The 18,866-nt window shown below is 37.7% G+C and overlaps 1 protein-coding gene across 5 annotated transcripts in view; it reads left to right on the top strand.

The window, feature by feature from the left end:
* SH3KBP1 (SH3 domain containing kinase binding protein 1) overlaps positions 1-18,866 on the top strand; it is a 219,591-nt gene that overhangs the window by 104,310 nt on the left and 96,415 nt on the right. For 3 of the 5 annotated variants that reach the window (XM_069784796.1, XM_069784794.1, XM_069784797.1), the window contains 3 exons: positions 3,154-3,260; positions 13,671-13,794; positions 18,378-18,452. In XM_069784796.1, coding sequence (XP_069640897.1) covers positions 3,154-3,260; positions 13,671-13,794; positions 18,378-18,452 — 306 coding nt within the window. Of the gene's footprint in view, positions 1-3,153; positions 3,261-13,668; positions 13,795-14,256; positions 14,375-18,377; positions 18,453-18,866 lie in introns of those variants that run through there. The other 2 variants (XM_069784798.1, XM_069784795.1) reach the window with 2 other exon arrangements.

Here is an 18,866-nt window from a genome sequence, read left to right as displayed (position 1 = left end):
GATCCTTTTTTTTTTCCTTCTTTTAAGCCTTTCAAAACCCAGTGAGGACTTTGCAGCACACCTTTTCTGATTTTAAAGTACTGGGTTTATTACCTGCCTTTTCACCATGCGGTAACTTCGTCTGCAAGTAACTCAGTTTATGCTCAAGTGTGAAGAAAAATGCAAAAAAACTCCAAGAAAATATTTTCTTCATCAATTTACAAGTAAGAAAAAAATGGATTAGATTAGAAAGTACCTGCAGTATTCATTGCAGAATTGCTGCCCTATATAGTTTAAAATTAACTTTACATCAATTGGTCAGATTACTTACATTTTAAAGGCGCAAAGTACCATTTAGATCTCGGATTACTAGCAGTTAAAGCATAGACTGTACAACACTCTGCAATAAGTGGCAATATTAGCAAAAGGGGAAATGGCAAGAGAAGATCAAGAGTTCAGTATTTCTGTCTAAAATGCTTGTTAGTTGTCTTATAGGTCTTCCTGGTTCCTGACCATGCTGACTTTGGAGTCTTTGTGCTGGTTAAGAAACAGACAAAAAATCGGTGATGCTGGGGTGGAAATATTGCATTTGCAAAACCAAGATTTTTTCTTTACTAACGGTCTTTGTATACACATGGCTTGGTTACTTGTGACATCTTTTCCTGTCAGCTCTGTTTTCTTGGAAAGCTCATACTGCTGTATTACCCAAGTTGCTTTAGCGTAAGAAAAACCAGATACACCTTGACTGTAGAGCTCTTCACACAACTTGTGTTCTGCTCAAGTGCTCCGAACATTAGCATGCACGTGGGGTCCAGCAGCACCTTCTCCTTAAAACCAAAGGGATTTGCTGCTGGATCTGTTGTCTTGCATTAGACCAGAGGGAGGAACTAGTTGGTACATCGAGTCTATGCCTCTTGTTGGCTTGCTAGTCTCCACTTAGGTATTTCTTTAGAGAAAGATCAGGGAGGAGAGGGAGACCAGCAAAACAACCATGAGACTAATGCAGAAAAGTGCAGACTTTCGCTACATTTTCTATACAGTAATAAAAAAACTTTATGGGGTGGGAGGGGGAAGGATTCATACAGTTCTGTTATTAACATCCAGAATTGTGTTTATTTCTTACTCTCTTAGCAATCTTAAAAATATTCTCCAAGAGTCACACAATATTGATTATTAAATAGGTTGGCAACTGACATCTGTCACATTAGGTAACATCAGCACATCAGTTGCTACTTGATGTTAGAAATCATAGTGGGAATGTTATCTTCAGGGAAAATAGCCAGCCTCTTTTGCACAATGAAAGAAGCATTCGATATGGAAGGTATTTATTATATTCAAGTTATTTTGAACGCAGCTGCGTAAAGTTGTCATTTAGGACCATTTTAGTTTAGACGGTGAAGAACGAACAGTCATCTGTAGGCGGAAAAAATAGCCAATTTGAGCAAGTTTGGTTACATTGCATTAAGGTATTAATTTTAACATTCAAGAAGCTGCCACTCATGCAGGATTGCAGTGGCTGTGAAAAAGACTGTCAGAAAGCCAAATTCAATGGCTTCCTTTCTCCCTTCTTTCTCTAGTTTCAATTAATAGATTAGGAAAAAAATATCTGTAACTTTTTATTAGTGTTCACCCTAGAGCAGGATTATCAAGACATGTTGCAGGGGAAATAGTAGACTGATCATAAGATCCATTCCTGTAATTTAATGTCAGATTAAGGCTGTTCTTGGGCAGTGTTTACACAACTGATTTGGTGTGTATTGAGCATGTTTAACAGTTAAGAGAAATAGCATAAGAGAAAGTACATTTATTTGTGTAGAGTGTATGTATATATGTTTGTGTGGATACGTGTATATAAATAATACAAGATAGTATGGTTTATACATTGCACATCTTTTAGAGAAGAGGGAATAATCAGTGAATCCTGTGTTTTGAATGATTTCTCTCTTCCTACCTTGTCCTCCTCCACCACATTCCAACATGGTCATGATTCATGTCAGTAAGTTGTCCTTCAGCTAACAGAGGCCTTGCAGCAAGCTCTGGCAACTTGATTTAGGGAAGTTCTCTCATCCGCTCTGCTACAAATCATACAACTATAACAATATGTAAGCCAGCGAATCTGGCAAATGGCTCTGGAACTGAACCTTTTCATTTATCGGTCTGTCTTAATACTGTGATGGCAGAAGGGTCAAGTGAAGGGTCTTACTTTTATTCAGAGCTATGAATTCAAGCCTCTCTCCACTCACGCATCCAAAGATGCACCTTCATTCCAGCTTCTCATGGGAGCCTGGACAGCCAAGCTGAAGAGAAAGATGGCTGGTAACATCATTTCCAGTAGCTGGTTGATTATCAAAATTAGCCTGTCTTAACCACACCAACCCAATGACACACCTAGCTTTGGGAGTCCTTTGGAATGGGTTTTCCTTCTGTTTTCTTTAATCCGATATTAGTGCATAAAGACGTACCTTACAAATACGTGTGCATACATACATATATACCTGATGTGTGTGTGTGTGTATATATCTGTAAAAGAAAAAACAAACAAACAAAAATATATATATATATAAAAGGTTAGTGAGATAATTGTACACCTGTGAAAGAGTTGTGGAGAAAAAGATACAGGACAAAATAATCAGTTGAGAGCTTATTTCCATACGAGCAAAAGCCACAGGGTTTTGGATCCCTTCCCCAACCCTCCAATTCCTGGATTTGCCTACATCATGTGTATAATTAGCCTAGAAGCGAAATCATAGCAAATACACCTGGAAAGATCCTCTGGGTAAAGTTTGTCCATCCTGTCACTGGGAAGCACAATCTATTACTTAAATTTTGGCTCTTAAATATTATTACAGAAAGGAAAAAATCCCCACAATTTATTTTCATTTATTAATTACATTGAATTATAAAAATAGTTGAGAGAAATAATATGCACCAGAAATCTTTTGTAAAGAATTTGTTGGGGGGGGGATGGGGTGTTTTTTGTAAATTAAGTTTTTTGTAATTAATTCTTTTCATAAATTTAATTCTAGGCAGATATACTAAGCATTGCAAAAATTCAGATTCTTTTAATAGTGCTCAAAGAATAATATTTCATCTTTAATCATTTCCCCTGGCTTGTGTTTGGCATGGAATTTTGTTTCAGTTTTACAATTTCCCTGTTTCCTTCATTTCCACCAGGAGAGAGAAACAGAAGAAGAAGATGTCAGGTGGCTTTCAGTTACATGCCTCAAAATGAAGATGAACTGGAATTAAAAGTTGGTGACATCATTGAAGTTGTGGGAGAGGTGAGCAGATCTTTAATGGAATATACACACATGCAGTTCTGACATACCTTCTGCATGCTGAGCACTTAGATACAGTGTGTTTTAAGACATAATTTAAACCAGACATTTTTCTTGTCTGATATACTGACGTGTCTGGTTTGGGTTACTGTCGGGGGTGAAGGGATGTGGGTGGTTGCTTATGGATTTTGTGAAGGTTTTTTTCCCCATAGCATTTCTGCTGGTTTTACTTGATCAGTTGACGCTTCTGAGTTCTGTTTAGGCAAAAAGCTTGAAGTTTGTGCTACAGGGCTCTTGACTTTGTATCTCTGAAGAACCAACATTATAGCAGAAGAAGCTTTTCCCAATTTTCGTAAGCCAGTCACAGGGAAGAATTATCTTTACAGAGTTAAACACATTTAAGAAATTTACTTGAAGCCCTCTGGAGTTCAGCCATGACGTTCACCGTCTGTCATCTTTGCCTGTAAATTTTAACAATTTCATTTTAGTTAAAAAAAAAAAACAAGACAAAACAAAACCAAAAAACCCAGCAAATTCTTTAGAGACTTAAGATACATTTATTTTGGGTGGAAATGGATGTGGAAAATGAATGCACATGTCTTAGAAGGACTGGGACCAAATTATGAAAGCTTGGACAGAGATACAGAAATTTTCTTTTCATGGGTGAATGTGGTTGCAGGATCAAGGAATGCTGTTCGCTCCCAATACCTTCATTTTTTTTCCATCAGAGATTTTAGAAATATCTTCTTGAGCTTAATAGCATGAGGACCAAAAGTCAAAATGCTAACATGAATCCTTTAAGTAGAATGCATTCAAACTCATTTAGTCTTTATTCACTTAGCTTTAAAAAGATCTAAGACCTTAGTCTGCTCAAGCAGCCAATAAAAGGTGTGTTTCAGCTTGTATCATTTACTTGTTGGATTTTTTTCCCCTGTGACTCAGCAGCTAGTAAGTCAACATTTATTTTTTTGTCAAGGATATATGATTAGTTTTCTTTTTTCTGCATCTGTGACTTAAGAAATCAGTTCTAAAAGAATATAAATTCTACTGCAATCTACATGACATCCAGCATTTTCTTATGAGAGATTAAATTCTCACATCTGAATGTAAGAAGCTTAGTGATCACTGGTTTTCCTTTAACCTAGCTGTGCATGCTAGCTCTGCGCATCATTCTTCCTGGAATTAGACATGATGTGTCTCTTAACTAACCTTATTCTGTCTGTGAGCAGAATTGTAATGGGGGATGTCAAGGTTGTAAGATATTTAAGAGAATATTTTGAAGACAATGTAAACCTGATATTATAATGAGTTTCACGGCAGCACAAGCCGTTTTCATCGCATAATTTTAAGTATATTTGACCTCACATGACCACACTAATATCTTCCATCAGTTGCCCTACTTAAAACTTTTAAGTCTGTGTCTTTCAAGAGTAAAGTGATAGAATAAAACCCCTTCCTAGTATCCAGCCAACAAATTAACTCTACTGAATAAGTTGTATGATTAAATAATTTAGATGAGACACTAGACTTCTCTTATGAAATGCATCGCTTGTCTTCTCGTAACTTTGAACAACTTAATTATAAATAACAGATTTATTTAAATCCAAATAAGACTGAAAATGTTTGCATTAAAATTGAAAGATGTAGAACTAGGAAAGTGAAACATTCCTGTACTTGCATGTCTGTGCTTATAGTTAGGGGCTTGTTTTTTGAAACCCACTTGGATTGCCGATTACAGACTTCGTAGTCTTAACCTCATAATTGTACCTTGAATTGCTACTGTTGAAGAAACCATTGACAACTTGCGGATTCTAAAGTTTAAGAAAATATATTATCTAGGGCTGCTTTTTTGATTGGCAGTCCTAAAGAATGTCATACTGGAATTAGTTCTACTGTAGTGTGGAAGAGGATTGCTCATGGCTAGCTTGAACCGCTGGCCATAAGTAAATGCCGAAGAAGAACAGCTAACACAGGTGAGGCTGTGCCCACTTTGAGTTTACAAAATACCCTGTTCAGTCAGCTACTGAAACATAAGCTTTGCCTCAGGCATCATCTGGTGCATTCATGCGATCCAGGACGTTGTCTGACTCTTCAGGGTGGAACTAGGTCAGCTGGTGAAAGAGGGAAAATAAAGGAATTTAGAGAAAAATTTCTCAGCACCTCAGGAAGTATTGTTGTGACCTGTGTTTTCCATCATGGTTGATACCAAGCAGCTGATGTTGAATATTGGCCTTTACTACTTTCTCTTCTGCCCTTATCATGGTAGTGCTAACTCCTTGAAAAAGTAGGGCAGAATTTTTCTTTTGAAACAGGAACTTTATCTGATGTAGAAGGCGGCACCAACCAATGTACTGACTTCATTGTTTGCCCTTCTGCTTGTAGGTAATGCTGCACAAAGAGTCATTGCACTGAAATAGGATTCACAGTGTTTATGTCATTATACAATGCTCCTTATTTCAAATTATAAATGTTTGACGTGAGGGACTTACTTATTATTTAAAAAATATGGCTTCCTCAGTTGTGAAAATGGAGATTTTTTTGCAAGGGCCAAAATCATGCTGTGTTACTGTACAAAAAACCTCAAAACAACAGCAAAAAACCCCTCCCACTTAGGTGACAATGGGAGGCAATTCTTGCAAAGTATCAATTTTGTTTACCATTACTCAAGATGAAAAACTGGATGATAGCATCTTCAGCATTATTTACAGTGGTTCAGTGGGTAACTGGAACATTAATGGTCATTCACTTTCCATTTCCAGTTGCTCCTTTCTCTTACCTCATCTTTTTATTCATGAGTAGAAGGTCTCAGATTCTCACAGGCAGTATGTTATTGTATCCTTCTAAGAAAGTTGCATCAGTTGAATTAATTTGTTTTAAATTGACTTAGATTAATAGTTTCAGATCTCTGTGGATTTCTGTTTAGTTGAAAATAAATCAATTTCTAACTGACTTAAGGCAAACTAAAACAGATACTGTTTAGATCAAAATACGGTCGATGTATCTTTATGCAGGTATTTAGCAAAAAAAGTGTTTAAAATGTCACTTATGGTTGACGACTCATTAAACTTCTCCTGTTGCAAAGAAAAGCTGGTTCCTGTTGTACTGTGCTAATTTGGCTTCATCCTTAAAGAAATGGGTTCTGCTCCTCCTCGAACCCCTTGAAGGACACTGCCTCCAGCAAAGGGTTGGCAGAAGGGAATGTAAGTCTTCTCCTCAGCTGCCTCCATCAGTGCGCAAGCGTGTTTCCCCAGACCCCCCGTGAAGACGGGTTACACTGATATCACATGGTGACATGCTGAGGATGCGGATGTCTTCCCTTCTCCCACCTCTGCTTCAGGGTGCTAACCAACACCTGAGGTGTAGTAGCATCTAAAGCTGCCCCAGATCCTTCTTCCTGGTGCCAACAGATTGGATAAGATACTTTTTGAAAGGGTTTTTATGTCTGTGGTTGTGGTAGGTACAATTGGAAGTTCCTGGTGTGGCACAAGTGGTTTGGGGCTGTACGGTGAATTGACACAACAGCATCAGCAAGCATGAGTTTTGAGATACTAGGCTTGTCACCGGTAGATATCCTTGGAGGCTGTATATGTTCAGAATTCACAGTTCCTTCCTATTTGTTCTGAATAGCCAGAAATTAATGATAATAAGATCAAGCATTCATCACAACAGATAAAATGGTGGTTGTTAAACTAGAAGTTCCTATGACTACACAGACACTGATACCCATGAGAAATTAATTAACAGACTTAAATTAAAAGTACATTTGAAACTAACAAGAGAAGCATTTTCATCATTGTTTATGTTCACATTTAATGCGTGATTGATAGTTTTTTGCTTGTCATTTTCCTAGCTCATTAGCTATAACTCTAATTACAGTTGTCCCAAAATACAACTGTAACTAATTGTCTTATTAAATGCAGATAGCTGAATTCCAATTATATTTCACCCTTAGACTTTCACAGAATGCCAGACAATTAACCTGTAGCATCAGAGTAAGGACATTTGGCGTGTCATTCAACAGTTTTGAGCCTGCTTTTATTTGGGATTAGTCTGTTGTCGTGCTGCTATATACCTTGTGGCCTCATCCTGCTGAGAAGTCAGTTTTTTGGCAATGTGTGGTACATGGAGTTAAGCTCACAACTAAGTCTTTGACTGAGCCATGCTGTAATACCACTGAGCTTATTCTTTGACTTTTAGTTAACATTGCCATATATTACATGATCAAATCCTGTAACTCATTTAAAATTATAAAAATGCAGACTGAATTTTTACAAATCTCTTGCTCCTTTGGGACAAGGTTGATGGGGCTTTTTTGTTGTTGTTGTTACGAGATAAAGTGGTTCAACCCATTTATAAGAACAGGATAAACACTGAGGATTGAGCTGGACTTTCCTTACAGTAACTTCTTTTGACAGCTGTAGAGTTGAAAGGGGAATATTTAATAGTGGCAAGGGGATGGTCTGTGCCACAAGTACAGAACTGTATAATACTGCAAGAAAAGAGCTGGGAATGAATGCTGGGGTTCCATGTCCCTCTGTTACTTTTCTGTGAAATGCTGTGTTTTTCCTGATCCTCTTCCAACACAAGGACTTCTATGGCTACTGCTTGTTTGGTTAGTTTATGTGGTAGGATGCTTTTTTTGTGGAAACAAGGGTGCTTATAGGATCATTGAAGTTCTGTGTGATTGGTTTCTTTGCCCTTCAGTTTCTTACTTAGAAGATGATGTCAAAAAAAACCAACAAAAATCCAAACCACAAAGAACAAATGAAAAAAAAACCAAAGCACATTTTGACATTGTAAAATAAAGAACTCTGAAGCTGAAAAGATCGCCTAATACAAGGTACTTGTGCAGTTTTTAATTCTTCCCTTCTGCACCAGAGTTATCAAACAGCTTCCAGATGTGCTGTAGCAGAAGCCCAAGGGCTGGTTGACGTCTCATGGGTATGGCTCTCTCTGAATGCACTCCCAGAATAAGCCATCAAGTGGCACTGTAGGCACCATCTTCTGTTGAGGTCTTGTTTCCAAAATTTCTTTTCCCATTGGCAGTGAATATGATTTGTTTATTTTGCCTCTTGGGAATCTGTGTTTTTAATTTCCTTTCAACATACAATTGCTTTTGTCCTTCAAGCTCAAGATCTTCCATTAGAATTTATAAAAGAGAGTTTTTTCCTTTGCTTTCTGTGCTCTAGTTCCCCCTAAGCAAAAGAAAATTTGTTGACCTTGGGCTTCTTTCCTTCCTGTTGCTTGCCTCTGGCATTGCTTTTATTCCTGGGACTGTGTTTTAGTTTTAACAGCCCAGACAGACTGTTGTGATCCAGGGAGACTTTCTTCCATCTGAAACCTTTGCTGACTCAAAGCCTCCCTCATTTGCCCCAGCTGAGCTCTAAGTAGTCTGTCAGCCTAACAGGCAAAGCTGGAGGTTGTAGAAAAGCTTGTGGAACAGGCAGATACAGGAGGTTATTGGAAATATACTTTAGGTCAGAGATTCCGAAGAGCGGAACATTTTAATCATTTAACAGCTTTAGCCTATTATTTATATAGCAAGGTGTAAGCAAGCAGCTGTGGCAGTCCTAGATATTCTGGCAAGCGACTGCTGGTAGTTGGCCTCAGCATTTCCTGCTCTTCTGGGGTATCCCATCCTGGAGTTACAGGGATGGGCGCCCAGTTCCCTCGAGGGAAGGTGCTTCTAGGCTTGTAGCAGGAAGGTTTGTTGCACTGCGGGTTCGGCTGATGCTCCCTCTGACATTCCTTTCTTTAAGGGGAGGTGCTGCACGTTGTATTGGCCACGAAGAGAAAACCTAAAGAATGTAAAGAGTAACATTTCCTCGCTTTTGGAATATCTTAATCTTGTAGTCCTAGTGACCTACTAAAGGGATTTTGTTTTCTTTGGTTGCTTTACCGTTACAGAATAAAACTGCCTTTCTGGTCTGAAATAGAGCTATTATCTTTGCCTGAAGGCTTGGACTGCTGTCGTATTATTTTTTTTTTAATTTTTTTTTTTTTGTACGTTAACCATGGAAATAGGCTGAGATCAAGAAATTTTTGTTGATTTTTAAGCAGCTTAATGTCCTAACTTGTGTATACCCTTTTGAGAACTTCTTGTTTGTGTGTCTGCATGTCTCACCCATCGAATTCTCTGTGTTGTTTTCCTGTCTGTCCACTTCCATGGTATCTATTTTGAGCACTTTGTTATGATTTCTTATTTATATTATTATTTGTAAGTAAAATTAACTATTACAACCTCTTACTGTCTTTCTAGTCTGGGTTATTGTAGTGTGCTGGGATCTCACAATTTGATTAATCACTTTCTGACAAAGTAAACCAGTATATTTTGAATTATTTTCATCTGTATTTGGTTTATAGTTTCCAAAAACCTTATTTACATCACAAAGGGCTCTACTGATTGAGTAAGTGTCCAGGTTTTGGCTGGGATAGAGTTAATTTTCTTTCTAGCAGCTGGTATAGTGTTATGTCTTGGATTCAGTATGAGAAGACTGTTGATAACACACTGATGTTTTCAGTTGTTGCTAAGTAGTGTTATAGACTAAGTCAAGGATTTTTCAGCTCCTCATGCCCAGCCAGCAAGAAGGCTGGAGGGGCACAAGAAGTTGGGAGGGGACACAGCCAGGGCAGCTGAACCAAACTGGCCAACGGGGTATTCCATACCATGGGATGTCATGCCCAGTATATAAACTGGGGGGAGTTGGTCTAGGGGGGAACCGCTGCTTGGAAACTGGCTGGGCATTCGTCAGCAAGTGGTGAGCAATGCCATTGTGAATCACTTGTTTTGTATACTCCATTCTTTTATTATTATTATTGTCATTTTATTATTGTTATTATCACTATTAGTTTCTTCCTTTCTGTCCTATTAAACTGTTCTTGTCTCAACCCACGAGTTTTACCTTTTTCCTCCCGATTCTCTCCCCCATGCCACTGGGTGGGGGGGAAGTGAGTGAGCAGCTGCCTGGTGCTTAGTTGCTGGCTGGGGTTAAACCACGACAGTAATTCAAATAAAAACAAAATACAAGTATTCTTTCTTCATTGAAAATGTAAAAAAAAACAAAGCCCATGACACTGGGAGGACATTTGAATGTTGCATAAATATTATATAGATTAAATTTCCTTTTAAATCCCAAAAGCAAGGCTTCTTAATGGGATACATTTCTCTAGAGGTGATGCACCATTCTCTGGTGATATTGTCATTCATATCTCATTCAGTCACATCCAGGCATTGGACTGCATATAGCTGTTTGCTAGTGCATCTGTCGCTGCCCCACGCATGGCATTGACTGAGCTGCAGTTGGGTACGTGTGCTGTTACCTCCCTAAATATACGAAGTAGAGTAATGAAGTACCTTCAGTCACTTCCCTGGATGTTGTTGCTCTTCAAATGCGGTGTGACAGCAGTACTGGCAGCCGAGGGGCTTGGCAAGATGAGGATGTGCCATGCCTCTCCGAAAGGCAGTGAACAGATGTAACACACTGAAAACACGTCTTGAAAATACCTCTAGCTGTAGCCACTTAGATTTGGCAGATTGGAAAGATTCCTCTTCTAACTTAAAAACTTCGTTTTCAGGCTGAACTTACAATTGGTGTGTAGGATGTTATGAATAGTAGAACTTCCTTCCTGGCATAGGCACATGGACTACTGAATGAAATCCTCCTCTTTTTAGATTGTTTGGTTCAGAGCATGAATGCTGGGCATAAATCAGGACCTAGATGTATAAATCCTCAAAACACTTTGTTATAATATTATAGTAACAAATTCTATTGAGTGCTCATACTTTCAGAGGGATTACCTCCATGAATAATGGATTTTCATTTGTAAGGTTTTATTGGCTGGAAATTATTGCGACATTTCAAACCATGTGGTAGTGGATTGCCCCAATTTGGGATAACTACATCCTGGGGGTATTTAGTGTCTTCTTTATTGTATGGATTAATCTCTAGCTGCTGTGTTTTGAGGCTTAAAGGTAAGTACCATGTAGCTATAGTTTTTTTAAAAAAATAAAGCTTTGGATGCTTTTGATGCAAATTTCCTAACAAATCTTTGGGAAGCCCAGTTTGACCTGAACCTCTGATGTCTTGCTAACGTGATTCTGCATTTTCTTGCGGAAAAAAAATCTGGGGTTTGCTTTAGATTTTTCTGACTTTGTAAAATTATTGAATATGACATGGTATTTTCAGATAATTCATTCTTGTATCAGCTGGAAAACTTAGAAGCTAATGAATGCTGTGAGTATATTCACATCCAATTTAGACTTACCTGTCAAAACATCTTTGTATATGTGTATTTCTCTGCACATACATAGAGATCCATACATAAACACGCCACATAAAGAGTGCTAATGTTAACTTGTAAGAAAACTGTGAAGTGTTACCCTGGAAGAAGTAAGCAGGAGAAAATTACTTGAGGGAATGATGGAACTGAGTGATATTGGTCACCTTATTTCTGTCGAGTAGTCTCAGCATCTTGCAAAGCAGGGATCTTGGGAACTGTGTAATTCTCCTGTGATTAATCTTCTGATCAATCAGCTAATGCAGTTATAGTTTAATGTTTGGTTCTAATCAGTAGAGCCATCTGGGAATACTGCATTTATAAAAATTGAAATATTTTATAGCTCTAAGAGTCTTTGCCATGTTGTGTATTTTCTATATAATGATATATCACATATAGGTATTTAGAGATATAATTTATAGAATCTACTAAGTGTTGTGTGTCATGCAGTTTCAGTTTTCCATATGGTTTTTAATTTGTCTGGAGAGAAGAAAAGCAAGTATTACCTTCCAGAGACTTTGATACAATAATGCGAAAAACCTGCACCCCACTGAAGCGATCGAGTGAATTGTATATACTCTATCTTCTGAAGTAGCAGCAAGATATTAGCCATTATTCCCAGAGTTGTGCTTGACCTCACTGATACTACTGATGCATTTGGGGGGGTGGGGGGGGGTGGAGAAAAAAAGGTTTTGTCATGGGCCGGTACTGAGATTAAATGAAAGTAGCTGTGCTGGTCTGAACTGCTTTCAAATTAAAACAAAAAATCAACCCAGGAAGACAAGAAAAGTACTGAAAAGGTTGAAGATGGAGAGAAAGCACAGGAAACACCCCTCAAGTAACAACAATTTTCTTTGTAGTAAAATAGTTCATGTAGCTAAGTTGAAAAAAATTCAACCATTCCTCTGTAGTTTGAGGAAATATTTGCCTGTATTATTAAGAGAGTTGTTTTCTAAGAACATGAGATTTTCACAGATAAGTGATACGAAACAGACTTTTTTTCTATGATAATTAACTAGTACCATTTAAGCTGTGGGGTTGTTTTTTTAACAGTAGATGTGAACACCCCAAACCTGTAAAGTTAACTTTCTATTTTCAAAATTTTTGTAGGTAGGCAGGAAAGAGGTGGGTCAAACATTATTGGAGACTGATGTGTCACAGGCTGACACTGTCCTCCCCTGTCAGTTTTTTTGGTGAGTGGACAGTGTCTGACAGATGAAAAATATTTATCTGTCAAGGGTGTGTTTCGCCGATGCATATGATAAGTCATTTCTTGCTGTCCCATTATAACCTAAAGGCATCTGGTTTCTAAGGGCTGTCATTTCACTGCCTGACACTGCCATTCAATCCTGAATGGGTTGTACAGGAGGGAGTTTGTCATTTTTAAGTGATATTTTCTCTTGGGATTGGGCTAGGAAGTGTCTCTCCTCCTCCAACCATATCATTATTATGTATTTCAGTAGCTTTTCAGTAGGTCTTTGTAAATCTAGAGTCAAATATGCATTTAGTGCTGTTCTTTGTTCTCCGTAGGTTTCTTACGTTAACACATTAATAATGTAGCAACATTCTTAATTTTTAAAATAGAGAATTTCTGATTTTGATGGGAAAGGCAGGAATATTCACACGATTTATATTAAGATACCTAGTTTAGATTCTCTGAATAGCCCTTTGCAGGTATTTTTCTTTCGCCATTGATTACTTAGGGAATTTAAACTCTTATAATCTGCAAATCACATCTGTTAAGAAGATGGTCATGAATACATGAGTACAGTGTGTGCTGAAAATTTAGTGATTGAACTGATATCCATAAAAATTGAAATGTAGAGACACTTTGTGCTCTCTGGTTGTTCTTTTATCCTTTTATTTAATGCTTATCCATGCTCCTGACTGCTGTCAGCACTGCTGACATTTACAGATGGATGCATGCATCTTTCTTGGGTTTACTTCAAAAAAAAAAAAAAAAAAAAAAAAGATGTTCTGGCTTGGAGCCTATGCCATGTGCTCCTTATACCTGAAATTAATACAAACTGGTCAAAAGCATTACTGTCATTGTTACTGAAAATCATGTATATAATGTAACTCTGTAAAGTGTTGCTAATGTTAAAACCCCTTTTTTTTGATTTTGCCTTGGTGCAGGTGGAAGAGGGATGGTGGGAAGGTATACTCAATGGAAAGACTGGCATGTTTCCTTCCAACTTCATAAAGGAACTGTCTGATTCTGATGATGTTGGAATAGCACAGGAAGAGCAAGTAAAGCCAAGTAAGGGAAAAAATATTATTGATGTTCTGTATGTATGTCTGTGTCTTTACCCCTAACAGATTGATAGGGTAGCACATTCTTATCTCTTGCTTGGAAGCGTTTTTGAATGCCATGTTCTTAATTTATGCTGTGAAAGGGTCAGATGATGATGATAAGTGTGTACTTGCAATGCTACCTGAGTTGTAATATTGGCAACGCTCCCTGAGCTGTGTTAAGACTTGCCAAGCTGCAACAGACCAAGAACAGAGAAGGCAATGATGATTATTGGATTTGTATTTCAAGATTAATTACAAGGCTTTTTTTGTCTTTCGATGTGGAAACTGAACAAAGTAACCAAACATCTACAAAGTGGCTGTGCTTATTTAAACGAGGGATTAAAGTGCCATGCCTTCTATAATGACTCCAGTAGATTTAAGGATTCATAATTATTGGTGTGGGACATGCGGCACTTTTTCCCTCCAGGTGCTGAGCATGTTACTATCACCTCCGTCACCCACTGCCCCAGCAGCCAAAGGGAAAAAGGCCAGAACTGGGACATGGACTTTGTTCTCTCACTTACAGTGGGCCAGTACTGCTGCAGGTGAAAAGCATGTTTGGTAACTAAGTTTGCAATAGTATAAGCATGGTAGTGGGTTGTCCTATTTATAACTTCCCTTGGAGAATAACCTGAACCAAAAGTATGCTGTTATATGAAATGGACGCTTGTTGGTCTTAATGTTTTTTTTCAGTTCTTCAAACAGATCTTCTTTTTATTTCCTAATTCAGTGGTCAATTCTGAATTGTTAGTGAAAAGGAAAAAAGTCAATTGTATTTACATATTTCAGGCTAATTCCACAATACCTGCCAAGGTCTTCCTATTTTCAGCACTGCAGATATTCATTGCTATGTAGTGTTCTTCTGAGATCTCTGAACAAGCAAAAGTGAAAGGAATCCCAAGATCTTTGTAAGCCTATGTCAGCTGAAATTTACCAAAGCCTTTATAGTTCACTCTGTCAGTAAGAGGTAGAAAGTTATAATACTTTCTCTTTTTTCTTTTTTTTCTCTCATTTTTCCATTTAAGGCAAATTTATCATCTTTATTCCATCCCACAGAAATAAGATCCTAAAAAACCTGACTTTTGCAATGATGAAAACTTTTCGTATTTTTGTAATGGAGTACCTATTCATGTGTAGTGGCACTGGTGACCTAGTCTTGTCGTCAGTGCTGCTAAATATATTTACAGGTAACGTTCCTTCAGACTGGAATGAAAATATTTTTAAGGAAGTTAACAATTTTAGTGTGATGGAAATGGAAAAAGGGCATTAAGTGAAGTTGCACATGCTGATGAGATTGCAAACTGCTTTCTGTAACCTGTATATGCTATCATGAATTTTGTTCATTATAAACACAATGAGTCTTGGAAGAGCTAATTGTGTAGATGTAGTTTCAGCTCTGGATTCTGTAGTGTTTGGTACTCTATAAATGAACAAGGTAAGTGATACTGTTTAGGATGCAATACCCCAATTTTATCTGTATGAATGTATGAATATTCCTTCCCCAGGTAATTTGGTAATGTTTACTTTATAATAAGCATCCTAAAAATGTCTTTTAACAAAAACATATATTGGGGTGTGTAAAAGCAGCCACAAAGCATTAGCTTGTTTTGTCACCATCCATAATGGCACGTGCTTACTTCAAACTCAGTTTTGTGCGCTGGTTCTGACTGTCAGTAGAAACTAAAACCTGTGATACTTGTATTGAAAAGATATCGGTAACACAGATAGCATTTTTGTCTCTTTAACTAAATTGAAGATAACTGTAGTTGAGAGATGGGTTTTCTTCTTTCTTGTATGTAATTTAACTCTTTGGAGGTGCTTTGTGGCTAGCTAAGGTGATGTGTTATTAGGAGCTATTTTCTAAATGGCAAAATATCTATAAAACAGAACACTGTAAACCTCAGAGAGAAACAGAGACTCGAGGAATGTTGAGATACTTATTGGGGGTTTAATGCTTTTTTATATCTTTTTCTTCAAGTAAAACCATCAATTTAAGAATTGCATTCCCCTAGCAGAATTATGGGAAATATGCATCAACTCGGTTCTTTCTATATGGTATATGTAATTGTTTCAGGTGTTGCTCTCTAACACATGGTGCTTTATGAGGCTCTCTTCAGGTACACTGACTATCTGGATTTGAAAGTCTCCATAATGAGATAGCAAAAATTTCAGCAAGTTTATACAACTGACTAGGAATGATAATCTCATTCCAAGTATCTGTGCTTAGCGTTAAAACATCGCAAAATAAAAACCGAGCAAGTAAACCCTGGAAGATTTGGGCATCAGGCTAGCACTACTGTTGAAATGCTCTGGGTAACCTCTGGAAAGGGTGTACATTCATGCCTCTAGATCAACTCCTTCCTCCGTGGATGACAAGACATGACAGCACTTCAAACCTGCAGTAACTCCTTTTTGTTCCTCTGGAAACATTGTTTGAATATGTCTGTATCACAGGACTTCGCAAGGCAGAAACCTTCAATATGAATTCTAGATTATGAAGTTAGCGCTCAGGAGCGAGGGGCTGTACCTGAACTAGAACCTTGGGCGGTCACTGAGGTTCTACACAGCTTCTTGAGGGGCCTAGGAAGGGTCGGGGTATGGCTCTGCAATCTTGAGCAGCAACCTTGAACTCTTCAGCCCAGCTTGTAAAATGGATAAGGTAATACTTGGCAGGTTTACTGTGAGACTTGGGAAAGTGGCATGGGATCTTTGGAGAAGGAGCACTGTGTAAAACAAGAGTATTTTTTAGTTAATGGGTAAATTCAATGCTTTGGTTAAACTTAGTTAAACTTGATCTTTTAATCACGTTTTACTGATGCTCTCTAAAGAGAGCCTTATTGGAAGGGCAAATGTAATTTTTGGTGAACTCAAAAGTAGAAATACAGAAGAGAAAAAAATTATATAACTTGGCTTTTTAGGAATAAGGCTAATAATTTCTCTGTCCTTCTGCTATGACCTACACAGGCCCAGTGGGGAGAAAGGTGTTGTCTGATTTTATTGGTTTTATTGTGTCCATGTAAATTTTATGGCAGATCAGAGTAAATGGCCAGAAGGAATTATCTTAGTTTCTTTTCACGCTCTGCCATAGAGTAACCTCAGAAGTTTCTTCAGAACAAAAAAGCCCCTTTTTTGAAAATGTCTAGGGCTAGTTTTGAAAGTGCTTAAATGTTTCTGAATATTGATAGTGGGACTTAACTTGCCCCTTAACTTGAAAGGGTTGGGAACCTGTGCTTCCCCTCAGATGGTGGGTGCTCGGCAAATTGGAAAGTGAGGCTGTTGCAAGATCGAAAGGTTGGGGGTTTAGGAGTTTGTTTGTTTGTTTTTAAAGTATTTGTCTCTTGTTATTAATTAAACTGCAAGAACAAACAAACAGCCTTTTATAATACATAAATGAGTATAGCTTTTTATTTGCTGAAAGTCCAACAGAATGATGTGCAGGGGAAAAAAAAAATACATTTTTGGTACCAAAAGGGGTGTGATGCTCTTTTGGGACGATTCACGTGTACTGGCTATTTTGCTATAAAATTTTACTGAAGACATTAATTTTTATGGTGGTATACCCGGGTGAGATTGGCAACAAGGTGACATTGGTATGTTCTTGGGCTTGCCTGGGTACCTTGGATTTAAAAAAAAAAAAAAACCAACAATACACAAAACACCTCAGCTGCTCATGCCTTTACCTTCACTTGAATTTCATATCAGAAATGTCAGAGCATGAGTTACCTTGCTATCAAAGAAAAACACCCAAGAAATTAATTGGTTTGATAATAAAAATGTTATCTTAAAGATCAAAGATGGAAGTGGAATTTGTTTGGGGTTTTTGTGGGTTTGTTGTTTTCTTTTTTAATTTTAGTATTTTGTTTTTGTTAATATGTGCCAAGTCAAACACCTGATTAAGCCATTGGCTGAAAAAGTGATTTATTCAGGTTTTAGTGTCCTATCCCTTCAACTAAGCATTGTTTAAGACCAGTTCCCATGTCCAAAACATTTCTAATAGTCATCTTGGAAAGATGCAGTATTTCTGATGCTCACAGGATCCTGGTGTATATTAAAGAAATGTGAGTATTTCATTGCCCTGTTTGGATGTCAGCTGTGCTTATTCGAGTGCACTACATCTGCATCAGGAGTGTTGAGCCACTGTGAGTACATCATTGCAGTAATAATTTTTTTCAGGCTTCCCCTGCACTCCATGAGGAGGCTGAATAAGACAGACAAATAATTTCATTTCCAAGTCTCACAACTTGATGGACAACAGACAAAACCTAAGAAAAATGCATTCTGTTGGACATTGTAAAAAACAGCTTTAGCAAAATCATGAGATTCTTTTATCTGACATACATGCAGTAAGAATATTTTAACTTCATGTACAATCAGATACTTTTGTTAATATTCTCGTTGTTTTGCTAATGAGGCTTTAAAAATGTTAGTGACTGAAAATACAGATTAAAACCTCTTCCTTTCCCTTCTTTTTACCATCATTCGATCTCTTCACCCCCACCCTGCCCCTTCTCTTTTTTTTTCGTCTTTCCTTCTCTTGCCTGCTGTCAGGAAAATCTGCCTTTGAAGGGACAATTCTGTACAGAGTGGCACCGGCAAAGATTGACAGCTACAGACGCTATAACAGTGAGTGTGTTTCAAAATCAACAAGCAATAGCTTTAGTCCTCTGTACTTGTTTGATTTATCTACACTTGTAAAATGTGCCACTGCTACTCACTTACGGCTACTCTACATGCATATATCTGTCTGTAAGCTAAAGTCAGTTTGCTGCTGATGAACTTGCCTAGCGTTAATGCAATGAGAATGCACTCGTTCCTTCTGTGCATGTGTATGTTATATGTCCATATAATGTATGTGTGCGAGTCCACAATAAATCGTGAATTGCATCGGAGGTTTGGGTCTCAGCTATGGATTGAAATGAAGACCATTTAGTCCCATCGTTTTTGCCACCTGAAACATGAAGACTGTTCATAATAACCACAAACCTTTGAATTAAAAGTCCTTCTGCTCTAAAAAGAAAGTTCCCATTGTGATTGCTG

Source organism: Haliaeetus albicilla, chromosome 6, assembly GCF_947461875.1.
Source record: "Haliaeetus albicilla chromosome 6, bHalAlb1.1, whole genome shotgun sequence".
Lineage (NCBI taxonomy): Eukaryota > Metazoa > Chordata > Aves > Accipitriformes > Accipitridae > Haliaeetus > Haliaeetus albicilla.
The sequence above is the reverse complement of the archived record's forward strand: the minus strand, read 5'-3'. Positions and strand labels throughout refer to the sequence as shown.